The 19,144-nt window shown below is 40.3% G+C and overlaps 1 protein-coding gene across 1 annotated transcript in view; it reads right to left on the bottom strand.

The window, feature by feature from the left end:
• The window catches only part of Vav3 (vav guanine nucleotide exchange factor 3), a 335,771-nt gene that overhangs the window by 162,549 nt on the left and 154,078 nt on the right, over positions 1-19,144 (bottom strand). The window contains exons 8-12 of the mRNA XM_055618154.1: positions 17,782-17,885; positions 15,604-15,703; positions 10,368-10,463; positions 6,883-6,951; positions 4,948-5,034 (exon numbers count right to left, since the gene is read on the bottom strand). Of these exons, the coding sequence (XP_055474129.1) occupies positions 4,948-5,034; positions 6,883-6,951; positions 10,368-10,463; positions 15,604-15,703; positions 17,782-17,885 (456 nt within the window). The remainder of the gene's footprint in view (positions 1-4,947; positions 5,035-6,882; positions 6,952-10,367; positions 10,464-15,603; positions 15,704-17,781; positions 17,886-19,144) is intronic.

The raw sequence follows: 19,144 nt of genomic DNA, 5'->3' as shown, positions 1-19,144 counted from the left end.
GATGTAGCCCATAAAAAGCTCAGTCTCCATGTGGGTTACCTACTAAGGGAGAAGAGTTAGTCTCTGACATGAACTCTGTTGACTGTTCCTTGATCACTTCTCCCTATTAGGGCAACCTAGCCAGCCAGCAAAGGAAGAGGATCCAAGCAGTCCTTATGGACCTGATAGGCTAGGGTCAGACCGTAGGGGAGGAGGAGTTTCCCTATCAGTGAGTGCACTAGGGAAGAGGGATAGGGAAGAAAGGGAGAGGGTGGGTGAGATCAGGAAGAGATGAGGGAGAAGGCTACAATTGGAATACAAAGTGAGTAAATTGTAAATAATAATAATAATAATAATAATAAACATAAAACAAAAATAAAATAAAAATTTAAATTAAATTAAAAAAAATGCTGAGAGTAGGAAAAATAGTCCTCCTCAGGTTATTAGCACACTAATTGGTTATCCAATACCAAACGGTATTGGATATATATTTATATTTATTTATTTATATATATTGGATATATCCATCCATATATATATGTGTGTGTGTAACATTATAAAGACTGAGCATTTGCTCAACCATGTTCATAGCAGCTTTATTCGTAAGAGCCAGAACCTGGAAACAACCCAGATGCCCCTCAATGAAGGAATGGATACAGAAATTATTGTAATTTACACAATGGGATACTACTCAGCAATTAAAAACAAGAAAATCATGAAATTTGCAGGCAAATGGTGGGATCTAGAAAAGATCATCCTGAGTGAGATATCCCAGAAACAGAAAGACACACATGGTATATACTCACTTATAAATGAATATTAGACTTAAAATATAGGATAAACATACTAACATCTGTACACCTAAAGAAGCTAAGCAAGAAGGAAGACCCTGGGTAAGATGATCAATCCTCATTCAGAAAGGCAAATTGGACAGACATCAGAAGAAAGAGAAAACAGGAAACAGGACAGGAGCCTACCACAGAGGGCCTCTGAAAGACTCTAACCAGCAGGGTATCAAAGCAGAGGCTGAGACTCATAGCCAAACTTTGGGCAGAGTGCAGAGAATCTTATGAAAGAAAGGGGAGATAGTAAGACTTGGAAGGAACAGTAGCTCCACAAGGAGAGCAACAGAACCAAAATACTGGGGTCCAGGGGTCTTTTCTGAGATTGATACTCCAACCAAGGACCATGCATGGCTATAAGCTAGAACCCTGCTCAGATGTAGCCCATGGCAGCTCAGTATCCAAGTGGGTTCCCTACTAAGGAGAACAGGGACTGTCTCTGACATGAACTCAATGGCTGGCTCTCTGATCACCAACCCCTAATTGGAGAGCAGCCTTACCAGGCCACAGAGGAAGACAATACAGCCTAATGAGACCTTATAGGCTAGGGTCAGATAGAAGGGAAAGAGGACCTCCCTTATCAGTCGACTTAGAGAAGGGGATGGGAGGAGATGAGGGAAGGAGGGTGGGATTGGGAGGAAATAAGGTAGCGGGGGTACAGCTGGGATACAAAGTGAATAAACTGTAATTAATATAAATTTTAAAAAGAAAAAATATATAAATAAATTAAATTTAAAAAAAGACTGAGTGGGTTGTATTTATATAACAATTAAAGAAAAAGAAACCAAGAATTTGAAAGAAAACGAGAGGTGCAGTGATTTAAAAGGGTTTGGAGGGAATAAAGCAAAGCAAATGTAATTACATTTTAATCTCGAAACTAAAACTATTATTTAAAAAGGGAAGTTAGATACCAAGAGAGAAATAACTGAAATTATATTAACCACAAGAAAATTCTGTAACTAACATCTGTAACTAACATTCTGTAACATCACACATGCAGGGTAAAATGCCTGCAGTCTCTGTCTTCATAGAACACACCATGCACAAGAACATGAATGTTCACAGAAGCATGTAACTGCAGACAAATAATTGTCCAGGTTGCAAAGTATAGAAAGGAGAGATAATTTGAGCCAGAAATTCAGGGATGGCCTCCTTGAGTTAAATGCTCCAGGATGAAATTTTCTGTTGTAACAATTAAATTATATATTTTCACAAAGACAGGAATGCAAAATATTTTTAAACTATTACTGGATACTTACAGTACTTGTTAGGGAAAAAGAATGGACCATAGATTATCAATGACACCTACTGACTTCATTCTAATAAAAGATATAAATGTGATCTCAAGAAAATGATAAAATAATAAGTGTTTGCTGTTGTTATTCTCTTCCAGGAACAGAATAAAAACTTCATCTTTAAATTCACATAAGAATCTCAAGGGACAATTGGATAACTAAATGAGCTCTGAAAAACAAGAAATGTGGATATTTCATACTCCCTGACTCCAAAACTTATTAAAAAGCTAGAATAGTTAAAATAGTATGCTATTGGCATAAAGACCAACAGATCAATAGACCTGGAATAGTAGCAATCCCAGAAATAAGACTCACATATTAACCACAATCGTTTCCAAAAGTACCAAGAACACTCAATGGGGAAAGCAAAGTTCTTGTAGAAATGGTGCTGGGGAAACTATACAGCTACAAGAAAAAGAATAAAGTCGGACCTTAGCTTCATACTCTAGCTAAAAATAACTACCTAGAGCAAAGATCTACGTATAAGAGCTGACACTATTAAGGCTTTACAAGAAAAGAGAGAAAAAGCTTTTTACAGAATTAAATTTAGCAATGAGTTCTTAGATGTGACATTAAAAGTGTAAGCAAGAAAGAAAAGGTGGGTAAGCTAGAGCTCACGGCATCACCCATGCTACCTGCAGGAGAAAGTCTCCATAAACACCCATGTGACAAGGAACTGATGGGGATACATATGTGTAAATACGTCCTACAAACACGCAAATGTGAGTGTTCATGCGCCCACACCCCACACCGCATCAGGACTCAACATTAGCCAAGGTATTTAAATGGACATTTCTCGAAACCAGACACATGCAGTGAACACACAAAGCAATATACAACACTATGAATCATTAGGAAAATTCAATGAAAGCCACAATCAGACACTATTTCACACCCATTTAGATATACGTTTTGCACATGCGCTTAGAAAAGAAAATATATATTTTTTTTAAAGAGACCTGAAAATTTGCCAAGTTCATGAAGAACCTGGAATCCGTTTATATCGCTAGTAAGGGTGCAAACCGGGGCAAGCATGCTGTCGAGAATGGACTGGAAAGTATTCAAAACTTAAATCCCCAGAACTACCACACAGCTCAGGAATCCCGCGATATAACCCACAGAAATGAAAGTGGGCACTCGGACGGACACTGGCACACCCATATGCAGCAGCATTGCCTATGATACTTCAAGGGGGAAGCAAACAAATGTTCTCTGCGTAAAAAGACACAGTGTGAGATATGCACAGACAGTGATACAGATATCCTTAAGTAGGCAAAAACCACATTCTGCCACATGGATGGATGCCATGGCAGGAGGCTGAATAAACTAAAATGGTCACAAGAGCACCAAGACTATATGGTTCTATACATCAGAGGCATCCAAGGTGCTGAATTCACAGGCAGAAAATATTTGGTGCCAGCGATTGCGGAGAGAACAGAGTGGGGAGTCTGTGCTCAGTCAACACGGTTTCACAGGATGAGAAGAGTTCTGGAGCTGGATGGAGGCAATGGGAATACAAGACTGTAAATATACTTAATATCATATGCACACATACATTTGTATGGGGGTCAATTTAATACCGCTGATATTATGACACTGTCAGTGCTATATAGCTGTTAAGGAAATTCTAGAAGACAAAGGATGATGGGAGGTTAGGGAGTGGGATTCCCTTTAGGTTGGATCTTGAAGGAATATGATAGACCATAATGGAGAAAAACTCTGGGCTCTTAGTAGAATATCTTCAACCACAAAAAGAGATAGAAAACTAGAGACTTACAAAAAAACATGGCATAACACCCATGGTATAAAATATGTGAGTAGTCTTTCACTGGATGAGCTCAGAAAATTGTTTAAGTGCAGATCCCTAAGTACTTTTAAATAGATGAACGTTAAAGACATCGGAAAAGTCTTGGCAAGTTTGGGAAGAAAGGTGACTTGGAAAACCACGGTTTTGAAACACAAAGAGATCATTTGGGGTTGCAGGAAAGCAGGTGACAGCACCATGAAGTGGGGAGGTGGCTGTACATGTTCAGCAGGACTCAGAGCACAGCGGTGAAATCACCTTGCCAACAATGTCTCAGAGCCATTCTCTCTGTACGCTTCCCACTGGCAAATCCCGTCCTCCACTCATTCTCTCTAGAAACCATTTCAATAGCTACCTGGCTGTCTCCCTGTTGGGACTCCTTGAATTAAAGATATTAACAAGCCTGGAACACTCACAGGTAGAAGCTGCCCTGTTTCCATGGCAGGGGCAATGAAGCCCTAACCTATCCTCAGCCTAGAAGGTTATGCGATGCAGTTGCCCATCCCCTGAGACCTAAGAGCCCATCAGCCCCTTCTGTTCTCACCACTTCTAGCAAGCCTTGCCTCTCAGCTCTCTCAACACACGTAAAGTGCTGCTTCCCCATCTCTGGACTTTTCACTTGTGAAGGTATCATCTGGATCACTAACCAGATAGATCTCCAGGCTTCTCATTCTTTGAGGATTTTGTCCCAGTTAAACTGTGTCCCAGTTAAAATGACAAGCGACTTGAAAGGACTTTTTTCTAGCCATGTTACCTACATTGGGACTCTCTTTATTGTCCTCTGGGACTGTTGGGAGAAGGGGCAGAAAGCGCCTGAGGGAAAGAGGCAAGCAAGAGAGGCATCTGGACAAAAACAAAGTCACAGATGACATCACATGAGTGTAAAGGCCAAAGAGAAATAGGAGGGAGAAAAACAACTTCCAACAGCTGAAAGTTGAAGGTATACTATCTTTTCCTCAACAACAGTTCTCAGAACGTCCCGTGATTTGGGGATGAGGGGAAGCTGGATAGGAGGATAATTACATACCAAATTTTCTATAGATAGCTGAAACTGCTTAATTTCACGAAGGGTCTCATTATCTCTTTTCACTTCATTCACATATTGTGCCAAGTCCTAAAGAATGGAGAGAAGGGTACAGAAAGAAGGCACAGGAAGATTAGAGATGCAAGCTGCTTTGAAAGAAAAACATATCATTAATCCCGTCAGTGATGAAAGTCACCACAATAACATCCCGATGACAATAAAATGAACACACAGTCACTCAAAGCTGCATCTCAAAGCCAATTTTAAAACGTGGGGTGTACAGCTGGGGACGTCTGAAGGGTTGTGGTCTATCACAACCCTGAGGAGAGTAAGGACGCTGCTGCCTTAAAAAAAACAAAAAGAACAAACAAAATCTGCAGCTATGCAAAGTCACAAGGAAAGTAGGTCAGGAGAATTTAAATTCCAGGAGCATGAATGGCCGCCCTTGACAGTGGCACATCTTTCCCCAGGTTAGATAAAGGGCAGGCTGAAGGATCAGCCGCACAAAGTTACATGTTGCCCTAGAAGACTGTCTTTTGAAACGAGTTAATGTCTTGTTAGCTCGAAAGAGCGCTCAGTCAAGACGGCTAGTTCAATTTCAGAGTGAAGAGAGGAGAAGCAAGGGAGTGGTGAAGGACCGGGCTGCACAAAACCGGCAAAGTAAAACCTTCAGCCAGGTTCCTTCATGTGCCTTCAACCACTTAAAAATGGCTTAAAAAAAAAAAACAAAAAACAAAAAACAAAAAAAAAAAAAAACAAAAAAAAAAAACACTGCAAAAGCATTACCTAATCCTCCCATACTGTATCTGGCTATTTTTACTTGGTGTGATGCACATTTTCCTATTTTCTAAGCTTCCCTCCCGCCCCGCCCTTTAGCCTCTTTCACGAATCTACAACAGGAACACGACTCTGCAAATAGCAATTCTCTTAACCATGTTCTCAGGGAAGCTTGGCACAGATGACTTCTTTTTTAATTTTAATTTTTATACTAATTACAGTTTATTCACGTTGTATCCCAGCTGTAGCCCCCTCCCTCACTGCTTCCTTTCCTCATCTCCTCCCATGCCCCTCTCCAAGACTTCCCTAAGGGCACAAAGTTTGTTGTTCTTCTAACCATAGTAAATGACCAAGGAATGGTCAGGACACATCCACTGTGATCATCTAAACAGCAGAGCCAATGCTGGGTCTGGTCCAGAGCACATTTAACTAGCTAGATGATGCCCTGTCACTTCCTTTCAAAAACAAATACTCAACTCTGTTTCAGTTACGACTCAGAGTCAAATGTGGAATGGGCTTTCAGACAGACATTCCTCGACAAGCCTACATCTATTATCTAGCCATCTGCCTTCTTGACTTTCAGGTTTAACTAGAAACAAAAACCCAAAGTACAGCATCCACTATGTGCAACCCAACAGAGGATCTTTCTGAGGAAAATGAAGCACACTAGTGATCCTCAAGTCTGCCGTAGCCCTCTGCTTCTTCAAGCCAAGAGTTATAGAAGTAGCAAGGAGAAGAGTGTGAAACACAGTCGCTATCTAGAGTCACTCCTGGAAGCTATACAAGTTAGCATACTACACAAAAGCAGCTTTAGCATCCCTCTTGGTTTTACGACATTTTTGTCTGGCACTTAAATCCCTGTAAGAACTCCATTTCCGAGGCCGATGAAGAAACAGTGCCCACAAGTTTGAGGCCAGTTCGGGTTACATAGCAAGAACCAGGAAGTCTCAGTCTCAGAAAACCAGGCAATAGTGAATATTTCACTATTTCAGTAAGTCTGTTCGCTCTCCTCACCAGTAAAAAGTGAGAATGGTAACAGCTTTGAGTGACTGTGTGTTCAGGTCAGGTCAGGGTATCACATATACCCGCTGGCAGCTTGGATGTCATCGTTTCCAGGCAGGAATAGGAGACATAAGCAAGTTCCCACTGCAGCCGCCTCACCTTCATTGCATCCAGAGCCAGCCTCAGGTTTGCCTTCTTGGTAGGATCATGGGTGTGTTTGACCAGTTCCTGTTTGGAAGACACAGGTTAGCAACACTTTCTTTAAATTTGAAACCAACACTGAAGAGACAAGCACACAGAAGGTTTCAGACACTGCCATCAGTCTCTGCACAGTGTGATAATTTCCAGGTTCACAAACTCTTTTCTCAGCTGAACCCTACCATCACCATTATAACTGTGCTGTTTCCCAGATGTTCTGATGGACAGCCTGAGCTCAGGTGAGTGGGTGCTTCCTACTCCCCTAAGACTGTTGATTCAAATGCCACACCTCCATTTCAGGAACAAGAGGATGCTTTGTGGGTCATTGTTGTCACTGTTTTGCTCATATATCCGAAATTCCTGCATCCTCTTTGGTCTCAAATGGTTTCCTTTCTCATAGAGTTGCTCTCACCCACATGTTCAGCCTTTTGTCTTTTTTTTTTTTTTTTTTACATATTCCACAAATTTGATCTCAACCACTGTCATATCAATTGTCAGCTAATGAGGCCATCTCTCTGCAGTCTATCTGCTCAGCTCAGATATCACAACCAATACCAGACTCACATGTCTAACTAAATAACAGTCTCATAGACCCCTAAGCTTAATAAGTCCCAAACTTGCTCCAGCCTCATCCAGGATGAAGTGGCGACTGGAGGTGCTTGATTAAATAGCAGCATTTCTATTGGTGTAACACCTGAAGCCAAAACCTGAGTGGTATGCCAGGCTCTGCCCTCCCCTTTTCTTCCCTCTGTCTCCCTGATATTAAATTTGATTCTGCCCTGGACAGCACCTTCCTGGTGGTTCCCTAACACCGACTCCTTGCCGTCTTCTCAAACTGTTTATTCCTAAGTGTTTTTGAAAGAGTTCAGACCTACAGTCTCTCCTTCCAGTAGTCTGTCCACAGCTCTGATACCAAGCAGGTTTCTAAACTCTGTGTCAGGTCTTGTCTCTAGCGCCTGGTTAGACTTCTGTGATGTCCCCAGATGCTTCAGCTGTCACCCAATACCTCCTAGGAGTCACGCTCTGCGTCTGGAGCCCACAAATGGCTCTTAATCCCTTTCTCTCAGCTCCCACCCAGAAGATCTACTTTCTACCCACACTAAATAATCTACACTTCTCAAAGGTATTCATATGTAACCCATAGGACATGGTGTTTTCTTTTAGAAAGTTCCTCGTCTTGTCTACCTGTCATACTCATGCTACTCCTTCAAAGCCCAATCCACAGATTACCCCTCTCTAAAAAGAGGAGACAAAGCCTGCAGTTGGGTTCCCAGCAAACTGAGGTGTAGTTATTGAGTCCTTTGTCTCTTCTGTGTACCCATCACATTGTGTTACACTTCAAAGGTTGCATTGGCTTGTTCTTCTAAATGGCGAGCCTTACTGGGGCGAGTCCTGCCATACAATACATTCCTAACGCTGTTTGGCACATTTAAAAAAGAAGGGGGAAAAAAGAGCCCACTTGAAATTCTCTAAAGGCCCCAGTACTGTTCTGTTTCTTGTTACAAACAGACCTGCAGAAAGAGAGGACTGCCAAGTATAAAAATTCACCAAAATTCTATTTTTATTCTCACTTTGTTAAACAAAATATTAAATCACTCTTAAAGTTTCCCAAACTCCCCATATCAAATATTTTAATTTTCTTTATTTCTTCTTCTCTCATATATTATATCCTGAGTGCGGTTTCCCCTCCCCCCTCCTAGTCCCGTCTTGGCACCAGCACCTCCCCCACCCCACCCATTCCCCCTTTATTTCTCTTCAGAAAATGGCAGGCCTCCCACGGATATCAACCAAACATGGCTTATTAAGCTGCAGTAAGACTAGACACCTCCCCCTCTATTTAGGCTGGTAAGGCAACCCAGTGGGAGAAAGGGGTCTCCAAAAGCAGGCAGAGGAGTCAGAGATAGCCCCTGCCCCTACTGTCAGGAATGGCACAAGAAGACCAAGCAACACAACTGTAACATATATGCAGAGGGCCTTAGGTCAAAGACCCACGCCAGTTCCCTGGTTGCCAGTAATATTTTAAATTTTGTGTCACTGTCGTAAAATCAGCCAGCATCCAGAAGTGAATTCTCTGAGAAATCATGAAAGTGCAGTAGTGAGGAGAAAAATCTACATGCTAATAACCATAGTTGTTCAGCAAATTCCTAGACACCAGACAAATACAAAATACTTTAAAATTAAAAAAACAAAAACTCTAAAATTTTTATCAACATAGAGTGCCCAAAATAAAGCTTCCTGTTAAAAAAAAAAAAAGTCATGGAATACCACGCATTCTTGAAATCTAAAATACAAAACAGCAGAAGAAAAATAGCAGGATAAGTCAGAAGTTTCAAAAACATATAATTGTATTTCTTAGTTTTTGAGTCTACACAAAATCTTACAAGGATCCAAAGTGTCTTTTTCTTGATCTGAACCTTCTAAATTCTTCAATCCGTGCTTCACTATATCAAAGTAACAAAATAAATTATTATCTTATTTTGGACCCATTTTTAGCTCCACGATGCCTTGAAAGCTGATTGCCTGAGTTGCCCTTATTATTTTTTCATAAAATCCAATTTGATTAAGTTGCTTTGAGTTTATGTCTCATAAATGTTTTAATGCATTTTTAAGGAATAATCAAGGTTTGAATTTTTCTGATTTCTCAGTAGAACCAAAATAGAAGTGACTAATAATTGCATGGCTACAGTTCAAGAAATTGAATATATAAGATGTACAAAGCGAAGACGACTCAGAATTCTATTTCACATACAGGTAGTAGATCTTTTTAAAATGACATTCCTCATGCATCATCTGGGCTGGCAGACTAATACAATAAGACATTTCTTTGGAGCAGAACTAATGAGCCTCCTGGTATAGCTATCAAATTAAATTTATAAGACTCTCCACCCTCGTTAGAGGACTAACCGTGGAAACCATAAACTTTGTGGGTTATAGTAAGAATCTCCTCACAGTAGATGTCGCCTTATTATATTTAGTGCAGTGAAAAAGCCATGCAGCCCGTGACACAATCTTCACTTAATTATTGTGGTAAGCCAGAGAGTCTAATGTGGGTAATCTGATCAAATTAGTATGTTGACTCACTGGCAAATGATTGTTGCTAACTCTGGAAGATGCTGTGAAAGGCATATTTGTACTTGCTTCACTCTTTTTTCTTTTTTTTCTTATCCCGTTTAAAGAACACAAAATGTGTCTTTTTAATGAAGACAGAATCTGGGTTTGTATTTTGTTTGTTTGTTTGGTTGGTTGGTTTTTGCGAAGAGGAAAATAAAATGCCTAGCTGTCGTTGTTTGTTTGGTTGGTTGGTTTTTGCGAAGAGGAAAATAAAATGCCTAGCTGTCGTAGCCATCTCACTCAGCCCTGACTATCTGGACAATCGGCAGCACGGTGGATGCCCATGGTGTTCTGTGGGACGAACAGGCGCACCGCAGAGTTGTTACAGTACAGACCTGAAGGAGGAGGTGGTACTTCAGCACACGCTGCATGGGGACGACCAGCAAATCCCGCAGAGTGAATTTCCCGTTATTTGCTCTTTTTGAACATTCCTAATGCAACGGATTTCAAATTTTTGTTAGTTTACTCAAAGGGAGTCAAGAAAGCACTACAAATTGCAAAGTCCACAAGTATAATCCTTATAAAATATTTTTGTTCTTTTCCTTGGCAATACTTATGTTCAAACAATATAGTCAGTTTTTTTTAAGCACTTATAGTATTTCAAATCGTAACTTGGATCAAATAGAAGTCTTATGAGTAAAGATTATTTTTATAGCACATAATCCAATCCAGTTTTCCTTTAGAGCTCTACCTCCTGCATTCCCCTCAGGCTTATGAACCAAATAGTGGCAAACCTTCACTCATTAAGGCCATGTGGGCTTATCTAGCATCATGCTTTGGCGTCATCAGTTCCATCCAAACACTCTTTCCAGTCTCCAGAAGAAACCACCATCCCCTTTCCAAAGCATTCCACCAGGCTTTATGAAGAATTTCTGTCAAAACCATTTTATTTATCTCTTCTTCCCTCCCTCCTGTCTTCCCTCTTTTGTCTTTCCCTGTGTACACGTTTACCATGTAGCCAGTTAACTATCATTGTAAAGAGTATCTGCCCCAGTAATACCTTTTGGATTAAAGACATGTCCCTTAAGCCTCTAAACAACAACAACAACAACAACTCTGTTTTCTCAATAAATATTTATTGAATTAAATAAGCTGGAATATTTGGTTGAAAGTTAAAATATAAATGTGCTGCCATCGTTAATATTTTAAAGCCTCGGATTTTACATACTTAATCCTCTCAAAAAAAAAAATACTTTAAGCTGGGCATGTGGTACATGTCTATACTTCTAGCACCCAAGAGCCTGAGGCAGGAGGATTGATATAAGTGTGAGGCTACCTAGTAAATCTTGTTATAAAACAAACAAAAAGTGTACTTTAAAAATAATATTGACTTCTTCACTCTTGATTGTAACTGTGACCTTGGGGTAAATAATTTTAATTTGAAGTATTAACGTACAAATGCCTGGCCATGTGACTTGGGCAAGTCACTGTTAGCTAAGTACACCTGTGAGGGATTTTTCTTGATTAAATAATTTGAAGTGGGAAGACCCATCTTTAATCCTGACCTTTTGAGGGGGGAAGGTCCACCTTTAATCTAACCCACATCTTCTGGTGGAAGCCTATATAAAGGACATGGAAAAGGGAAGCTTTTGTTCTTTGCCTAGTTGCCCTCTCTTACCGACTAGTCCAGTCTTCGACTGGAATTAGAGCCTACTTCTTCAGGATTTGAGTATACACTGTAGACAAGCTGAGATATCCATCTTCATGGACTGAAGAGCTACTAGATTCTTAAGACTTTCCTTTGATAGCCAGCCATTGTTGAACTAGCTGGACCACCATCTGTAAGCCATTCTAATAAATTCCCTTTTTATATAGGTTTCTAGATAGGTTTACAGAGCCCTGAGTAATGCAGATTTTAGTGCCAGGAATGGGAAATAGATTCATTCTATCGATTCTGTTCCTCTAGAGAATCCTATATAAATGGTATTATTCCAAAAGATGCCAAAATGGCAAAGAACATTGCTAGAGAAAAACCTCATGAGTTCAATATTCTTCATGTGCCAGACCAAGGGCTTCTTCAATGTACAGAGTTACTTATGGTAATATGTGGGCTATGAATTTGTTCCTTTGACTACTCTTAGCTTTTCTAGCACATTCAGAGGCATTATCAGGAGCTATGACATTAATGCCAGTGATTCTAATAACCACGATGACTTCATGAGTGTTTGACTACAGATCTAGGGGAAGCTGAGCTAGAAAAAAAAATATGCTGACTAGTTACCTGTGTCTCAATTAACACAGTTCATTTGGAAGATAAATGTTTCAATAGAGTTCCTGAATGTACATGGATTAACACGTGTTTGAGAGACAACTGCAGGTGTTGTTTCTCTGGAGCCATCTTCCTTGGTTATGGGGTCTCTTATTGGTCTGGCACTCAGCAAGAAGGCTATATCAGATGGCCAGGAAGCCTTGGGGATAGATGGGTTCTTCCCATCTTCCTCTCCCAGAGGTAAAAGCATATTCATGTGCCATCACATCCAGCTTTTCATTGCGGCTTCTGGAGACTGATCTGAGGGCCTCATGCTTGCACAGAAAAGGTCTTCACTGACTGTGCTATCTCCCCAGCCCATGAGGTCAACAGCTTCCCTGTATCCGCAGATTACAAGTATTCCAGATCATGATTCTCAACTAGGAGGTCAAATCATTACAATAAGGACCAGGTCTTCTCCCTCCATTGCATTTTAAGCTCCTTAGAATGGCAGAGTTCTTATAACTCTGCATTTCCACTGGGATGTAGGCCGTCAGTGCAAGGGATGGAAATTTGAACATGTAAAATCAAAGAAATTCACTTAAAGTGATTGGGGGCGGGGAGGCAGAATCAGTTTGTTGAAGTTCCAAGCTCATGGGGAAAACACATTATTGGCATCAACTATACTGCAGCTGGTGGCTGGGGTATAAATTTTTATCATTGAAAGTAAAAAAAAAAAAAAAGACATAAACAACGCTTCTTAAATAACCCATCACACACTTGGCCTAAACCCAATCTTTTTTTTTTTTTTTGAGGTTTTTGTTGTTTTATTTTGTCTCACAGTGCGTTGTCTGGTGTTTTTTTATTTTTTATTTTTTAATTTTTTATTAATTACACTTTATTCATTTTGTATCCCCCCATAAGCCTCTCCCTCCTCCCCTCCCGATCCCACCCTCCCTCCCCTTTCTGCATGCATGCCACTCCCCAAGTCCACTGATAGGGGAGGTTCTCCTCTCCTTTCTGATCTTAGTCTATCAGTTCTCATCAAAAGTGGCTGCATTGTCCTCTACCGTGGCCTGGTAAGGCTGCTCCCCCCTCAGGGGGAGGTGATCAATGAGCAGGCCAATCAGATTATGTCAGAGGCAGTTCCTCTTCCCATTACGATGTAACCCACTTGGACACTGAACTGCCATGGGCTACACCTGTGCAGGGGTTCCAGGTCATCTCCACGAATAGTCCTTGGTTGGAGTATGAGTCTCTGGGAAGTTTCCTGTGTTCAAATTATCTTGTTCTGTTGCTCTCCTTGTGGAGTTCCCGTCCCCTCCAGCTCTTACTATTTCCCACTCTTACATAAAATTCCATTCACTCTGCCCATCAGTTGGCCATCAGGCTCAGCATCTGCTTTGACAGTCTATACTGCAGAAGCTTTCAGAGGCCCTCTGTGGCAGGTTTCAAGGTTGTTTCCTGTTTCCTAAACCCAATCTTAACTGAAAGCACTATTATTGAGTTTAAGCTCAGGCTCAAAAGAAGAGACAGTCTCTTACCCCATTCCCTATGTTACCTTGATTCCAAAGTAGAAAAGATACACATACTCACACATAAGAAAAATAACAACCAGAAAACATACATAGAAGCACTAACGAAAGAAAATGGAAACGACAGGCGTCAAGAGGAAGACAGCTTTCATAACATCCTGCGGGGTGCCCGAGTTACACTTTCTCATTAAATTCTCCCAAGTCAGGCCCTGTTCAAAAGTGGGACATCTGAGCCCAGCGAGAGGCAGCATGCTGAGTTGCAGCCTCTCACTTGCAGCCTTTCAACTCAGCCTGAGGCCTCTCCTCTCCCGAGACTGGCACAACGTGGACAGGCTGTACAATCCTGGGGTGCATGTCCTGTGCGGAGCTTTGACACTAATTCTGAGAGAGGAGCAGCCATTCAACAGGACTGAGAACCACAGAAGTCTGACAGACAACAATGCTGACTCCCACCTCGAACCACAGTTTTATACCTTCATTTAAGAAAAAAAAGAAAAAAGCTGCTTTAACTACCGTTCCACTCCGAACTAATAACATGAGCTGTAAAGTTTTATTTTATCATCATATCTATTTGAGTCAAGGTAGCTTAGACCTCTACACTTATGAGTGTCCTTTCTCTATGAAAAGCATTAACCTTTGGTGCCAATGATACTTTAAGGATGTCATTTACTGGTGACTAAACTGTCTCTAGATATAAGGTCACCGTCATCAAGGGACACTATGAAATACTCGGTACCCTGTCATTGTGCCTCCTAAGCAATAATGCCTTTCCGTGGAAGATGGAAGTGATGGAATCATGCTTGCTATGCTAAAACAAGAAAGGGCTATGATTTGAAAGGCTTTCCCCTTTTTTCTGTTCATCATGGATAAACTAAACAAAGAAAGGGAGAACGGAGATACTGAAGTAGCTACAAAAAAATATCGCTAAAGATACTATTCCATATAACAACCATTTTTCAGAAGTTCTTTGAACATCTAAACTCTTATGGAATATAATTAATACATATAAAGTATGACTTTGGGGGAGTGGAGGGGTCCTGAGATACATATAAATACATTCATACATATATAGATAGATATGTGTATGTCTGTGTCTCTGCGTGTATGTGTGTGTGTGTGTGTGTCTCTATGTATCTGTGTCTGAGTATGGCCCACACTGACCTCACACTTGCAATCCTCCTGCCGTGGCCCCTCAGGTGATGGGATTGTAGATGTTTATCACCATCCTCACCTCCCAAACCATGACTTAGCAAAAGCCTTCAGTCTTACTATCTTTCCATCTATTCCTCGGAAGTGACTGTTCCAACTTACTCAGACAGACTTCTCACAGTCACATAGAACTTTTTTTTTTTTTTTTTACATTTGTATGTCTGTCTATTCTTCTTTCTTATGGGCAATACCTATGTATTTTATACATGTGCAAATGCCTTATGCTATGCAAAAACCCTTGAAATACAGAGAGAGAGAGAGAGAGACAGAGACAGAGACAGAGAAACCCTATCTATCCTATACCTCTCACTACGGAGGTAACTCACTCATGACCTCCCTACACCCAGCCTTTTCAACCACAGAATAAGAGAGTTACTAGAACACACATCACAGTAAAGAGGACCTAAGGAAAGAATGTCCTATAAAACCCGCAGCCACAAAGTTAGGTTCTGCTCCCGCTACAATTACCACCATAGCTTTGACTAACAACATGGCCATCTTTTTAAATAGTTTATAAAACTGGAGTGAGGTTATATTTTGCACACTTGAGGAAGTGTGCTGTTGCACTCATGAGGTAGAGGGATACACTGCTTAACTTCATTTTTAAGCGATAAACAAATAATAGGAATGAACAGGCACCTCCAACTTCAGTTTGACATCTTCTTTTGTCTTAGAGATGTAGTCTAGGTTAGAGATGGCCGACTCCACTCCACTGCAGTACTGCCCATAAATAACCAATCTGAAAGGAAGAAGATAAACCTGTAAGGCGGAAGGAAACAAGCAGAGGAAGAAAGAGGGAATGCCCAGATCTTTAAAGCCATACTCAGGGCTATAAAGCAGTAACAGGATTTTTAAAAGATTTATTTATTTTATTTTATTGGTACATGCACTCACAGGTATGCACATGCTTGCACTTGTATGTGTACCACATCTACACAGGTACCCAAAGAGGCCACAAAAGCATGCTGGGGTCCCAGGAACTGAAGTTACTGGCAGCTATAATGTGGGACTTTGGGAACGGAACCTTGGTCCTCTGCAAAGGCATCAAGTGTTCTCCACCCATGAGCATTCTCTCCGGCCCCGAGACTCTTTCTAACATACACTTCATGCAAAGTGAGGGCCATTCACATTGACAGTAGCGAAACAATTTTGGTTCCAAATTAGAATAAGACTGAGTCCATGTATATTTTATAGAAGACAGATTTTACAATACTGCTTAGTGACTGCTAATGTTATTTGAATATATATATATATATATATCAAAAAATTCTTTAAGCTTTTATTGAAGATAAACTTTTTACTGTTTACTAATACTCAAGACAGTTATATTTTCTACTATAATTTTATTACAGCCGCCAGGACTCCACCCATTAATAAACCTTCCACTCCTTGCTGCATTTAATTAAGGAACATACATCATCCGAGAAGTGGGAAGAGAGGCCTGAACCCCTCTCCGTGCACGGAGGATAACTCACACTGCACGGAGTCTGCCCCCCAAGGACATCTCCACATCACAGATATTCTGCAAAGAGGCTATTAGCTCTGTTGTTCCTTTTATCTCTCCACTGGCTAAAAGTACTAATAAACGGTTAATGTTTATCGAGAGCTGACACAAAGCAATTCATTAGCCACTGCTGGTGTTAGGAATTATGTTGCTTCGTTTAAAATGAGAGAGCAGTATATTTGAATCCGAAAAAAAAAAAGATATTCCATGTTAGGGGAAAGATACATAGATCTGTCTCTTTGTCTGTTTCTCTCTCTCTTTCTGTCTCTCTGTATACTTATGTTTTCGTGTGTATATCTGTGTTTGTGTATATATATTTGTATATGTATTTGTGTGTGTGCATATCTATACGCATTTGTGGTGTGTATGTATGTGTGTCTGTTTGTGTGTATGTGTGTTTGTTTCTATATATGTATGTGTGCATGCATATGTATATTTGTGGTGTGTTTGTGTTGTGTGTATTTGTATCTGTGTCTCTCTATGTGTGCATTTGTGTGTGTTTGTGTATGTGTCTCATACTTAGTCTGGAGCTAAGCTGGCTGACCAGTAAGCCTCAAGGATCTGTCTGTGTCTGCTCCCTGCCCCCATGCCCAGTGCTGGGAATGTAAGTTTTTATGAGGGTTCCAAAGACTCGTCACATTCACACGGTAAATGTTTTTATCAAGTTTATCTCCCAGACCAAGAATTCACTGCCTTTGACTATAAATCTTATGTGCCAATTTTTTTTTTCAAATTGTAAAATATTAGAGTAGCAGCTCCTCTTTCCCATTACTACAGAGAGGAAAGGGAAGAGCCCAATCATCAATATGTTAGTGAAGATTACATCATTCAGGAGTGACAAGCCCCAACAAAGGACCTTAGCCTGTTTGTTTCTCTGCCATGGAAAAATTTAAATGCTCTACTGGGCATGCTTTTAAAACTTTTTATTATGCATGTATAGGTGTTTGTCTGCATGTATACGTGTGCACTGCATATAGATTTAGTGTCTAGAAGCCAAAGAGGACATTAGATCACCTGGAAGTGGAGTTAAAGATAGTTGTAAGTAGACATGGATACTGGGAACCGAACTTCTACAAGAACAGTCAGTACTCTGAACTGCTGAACATCTCGCCAGCCTAGTATCATCATCATCATCATCATCGTCGTCAACAACATCTAAAGCTCAAACTACTTCCTTGAGATGACCTATGTGATGTTCTAATTTCTGTCTACAAGTATTTTAATAAACAAAAGAAATACATACTTCCATTTTAATACTAACATTTACTCTAATTCCAAACCGATACCCACACATGTTTAAATGCAAAAGTTACCTTTCCTTGTAGTTAATAAAAACTTGATACAAGTTCTGGTCACCTTTATTTACAATAGAATCATGGATCTCTTGCATCAAGCTCCGATGAACTTTTACAAGGTCCTTAGAAAAGAAAACATTTTAAAAATAAAAGTAAAAATCAGAAACAGAAACCACACCCCAACCAGAGTTCCCACTGTGGCCAGATTTGTCACTCAGAGAGAAGAAGGATGAAGAGGGTAGAGGCAAAGGGTAGCAGAAAGCAGGAGAGGAGAAAGAGAGATATAGGCATGGTAAATAGTAATTTTAGTAGGAATAGAAATAGCAGTGTACTATCTTACTTGCTATTATAGGTCAATTTAGTCTTTGAATAAAAATATACACAGCTGTTTAATTTTATAATCATTGCAAATTTTTAAAACAAAACTAATCAAGTACTTACTGTTTTATTGATGGACTAAAGTAATGACTCATGTCCTTGGGACAGAGACGCAGATCTCTCCTTTGGTCAATTAGCGGTGTCCTAGTGCTAAGCTGACAACAATCAAACTAAATTGCTTGAAACCAGACAACTACTGACACAAAAATGTAGGAAAGAAATTATGCTAGACAGTTGACTACAGCAACTCAAAAGTCTGAATTTCATTTTTTATTCTGATAAGCAAGTCATTTTCAGCAGCCAGGGAATGTGTGTCATAGTGTGGAAATGAGGAAATGTGAATCATGTTCTCAATTCTCCATTATCTCTTTCTATATACCTCAGAGCACAGAGAAACATGACAGCACCTTGTTCTTTGTAGGCTGAAAACTGAAGATGAATATGTCATCTCTAGTATTTTGCTGGGTAAGAGCCATAAGAGTGGGGACCATCGAACTAGGTGAATGAGCACAGTATGGGGGTTCAGAGAGGTTCCTACTTCTTAGAATGGCATGTTTGGGTTTTTAATGGTATGTCTCCATTTGCTATTGTGAGCATTTTCTTCTTATAAGACAATAATAAAGAAAAAGACAGGAAATTGTGAATCTAAATGTAAGTTGAGGTAGACACAACCACAAGCAGATCTAACTGCCAATGGGCGAAGGGCAAAATGAAGGAATGGAGGAAGGTAAATGGCATTCCAGGGGCTACACCAGGGAATACTGAGACAAACAGCCAGACAGTGCCATCACAATCACTTAATTGAGAGTGCCGCTACATACGACAAGACAGGGATAAGATGTGAACCTTACCTATCCATTTGTGCACAGCATGCATTCCTAAAGGACCTTGGGTTAAAGATACCATGTGAGTTTTTCAAAAGGGTAAGGATATGAGAACTTGGGAAGCCAAGATTCATAGAAACCACAAGTAAAGTGATAAAGTAAGGATCGTGAGCCCACTA

Source organism: Psammomys obesus, unplaced genomic scaffold, assembly GCF_907164565.1.
Source record: "Psammomys obesus unplaced genomic scaffold, mPsaObe1.curated_primary_1811, whole genome shotgun sequence".
Lineage (NCBI taxonomy): Eukaryota > Metazoa > Chordata > Mammalia > Rodentia > Muridae > Psammomys > Psammomys obesus.
Note: the sequence above shows the minus strand (reverse complement) of the source record. Positions and strands in the feature narration are given on the sequence as shown.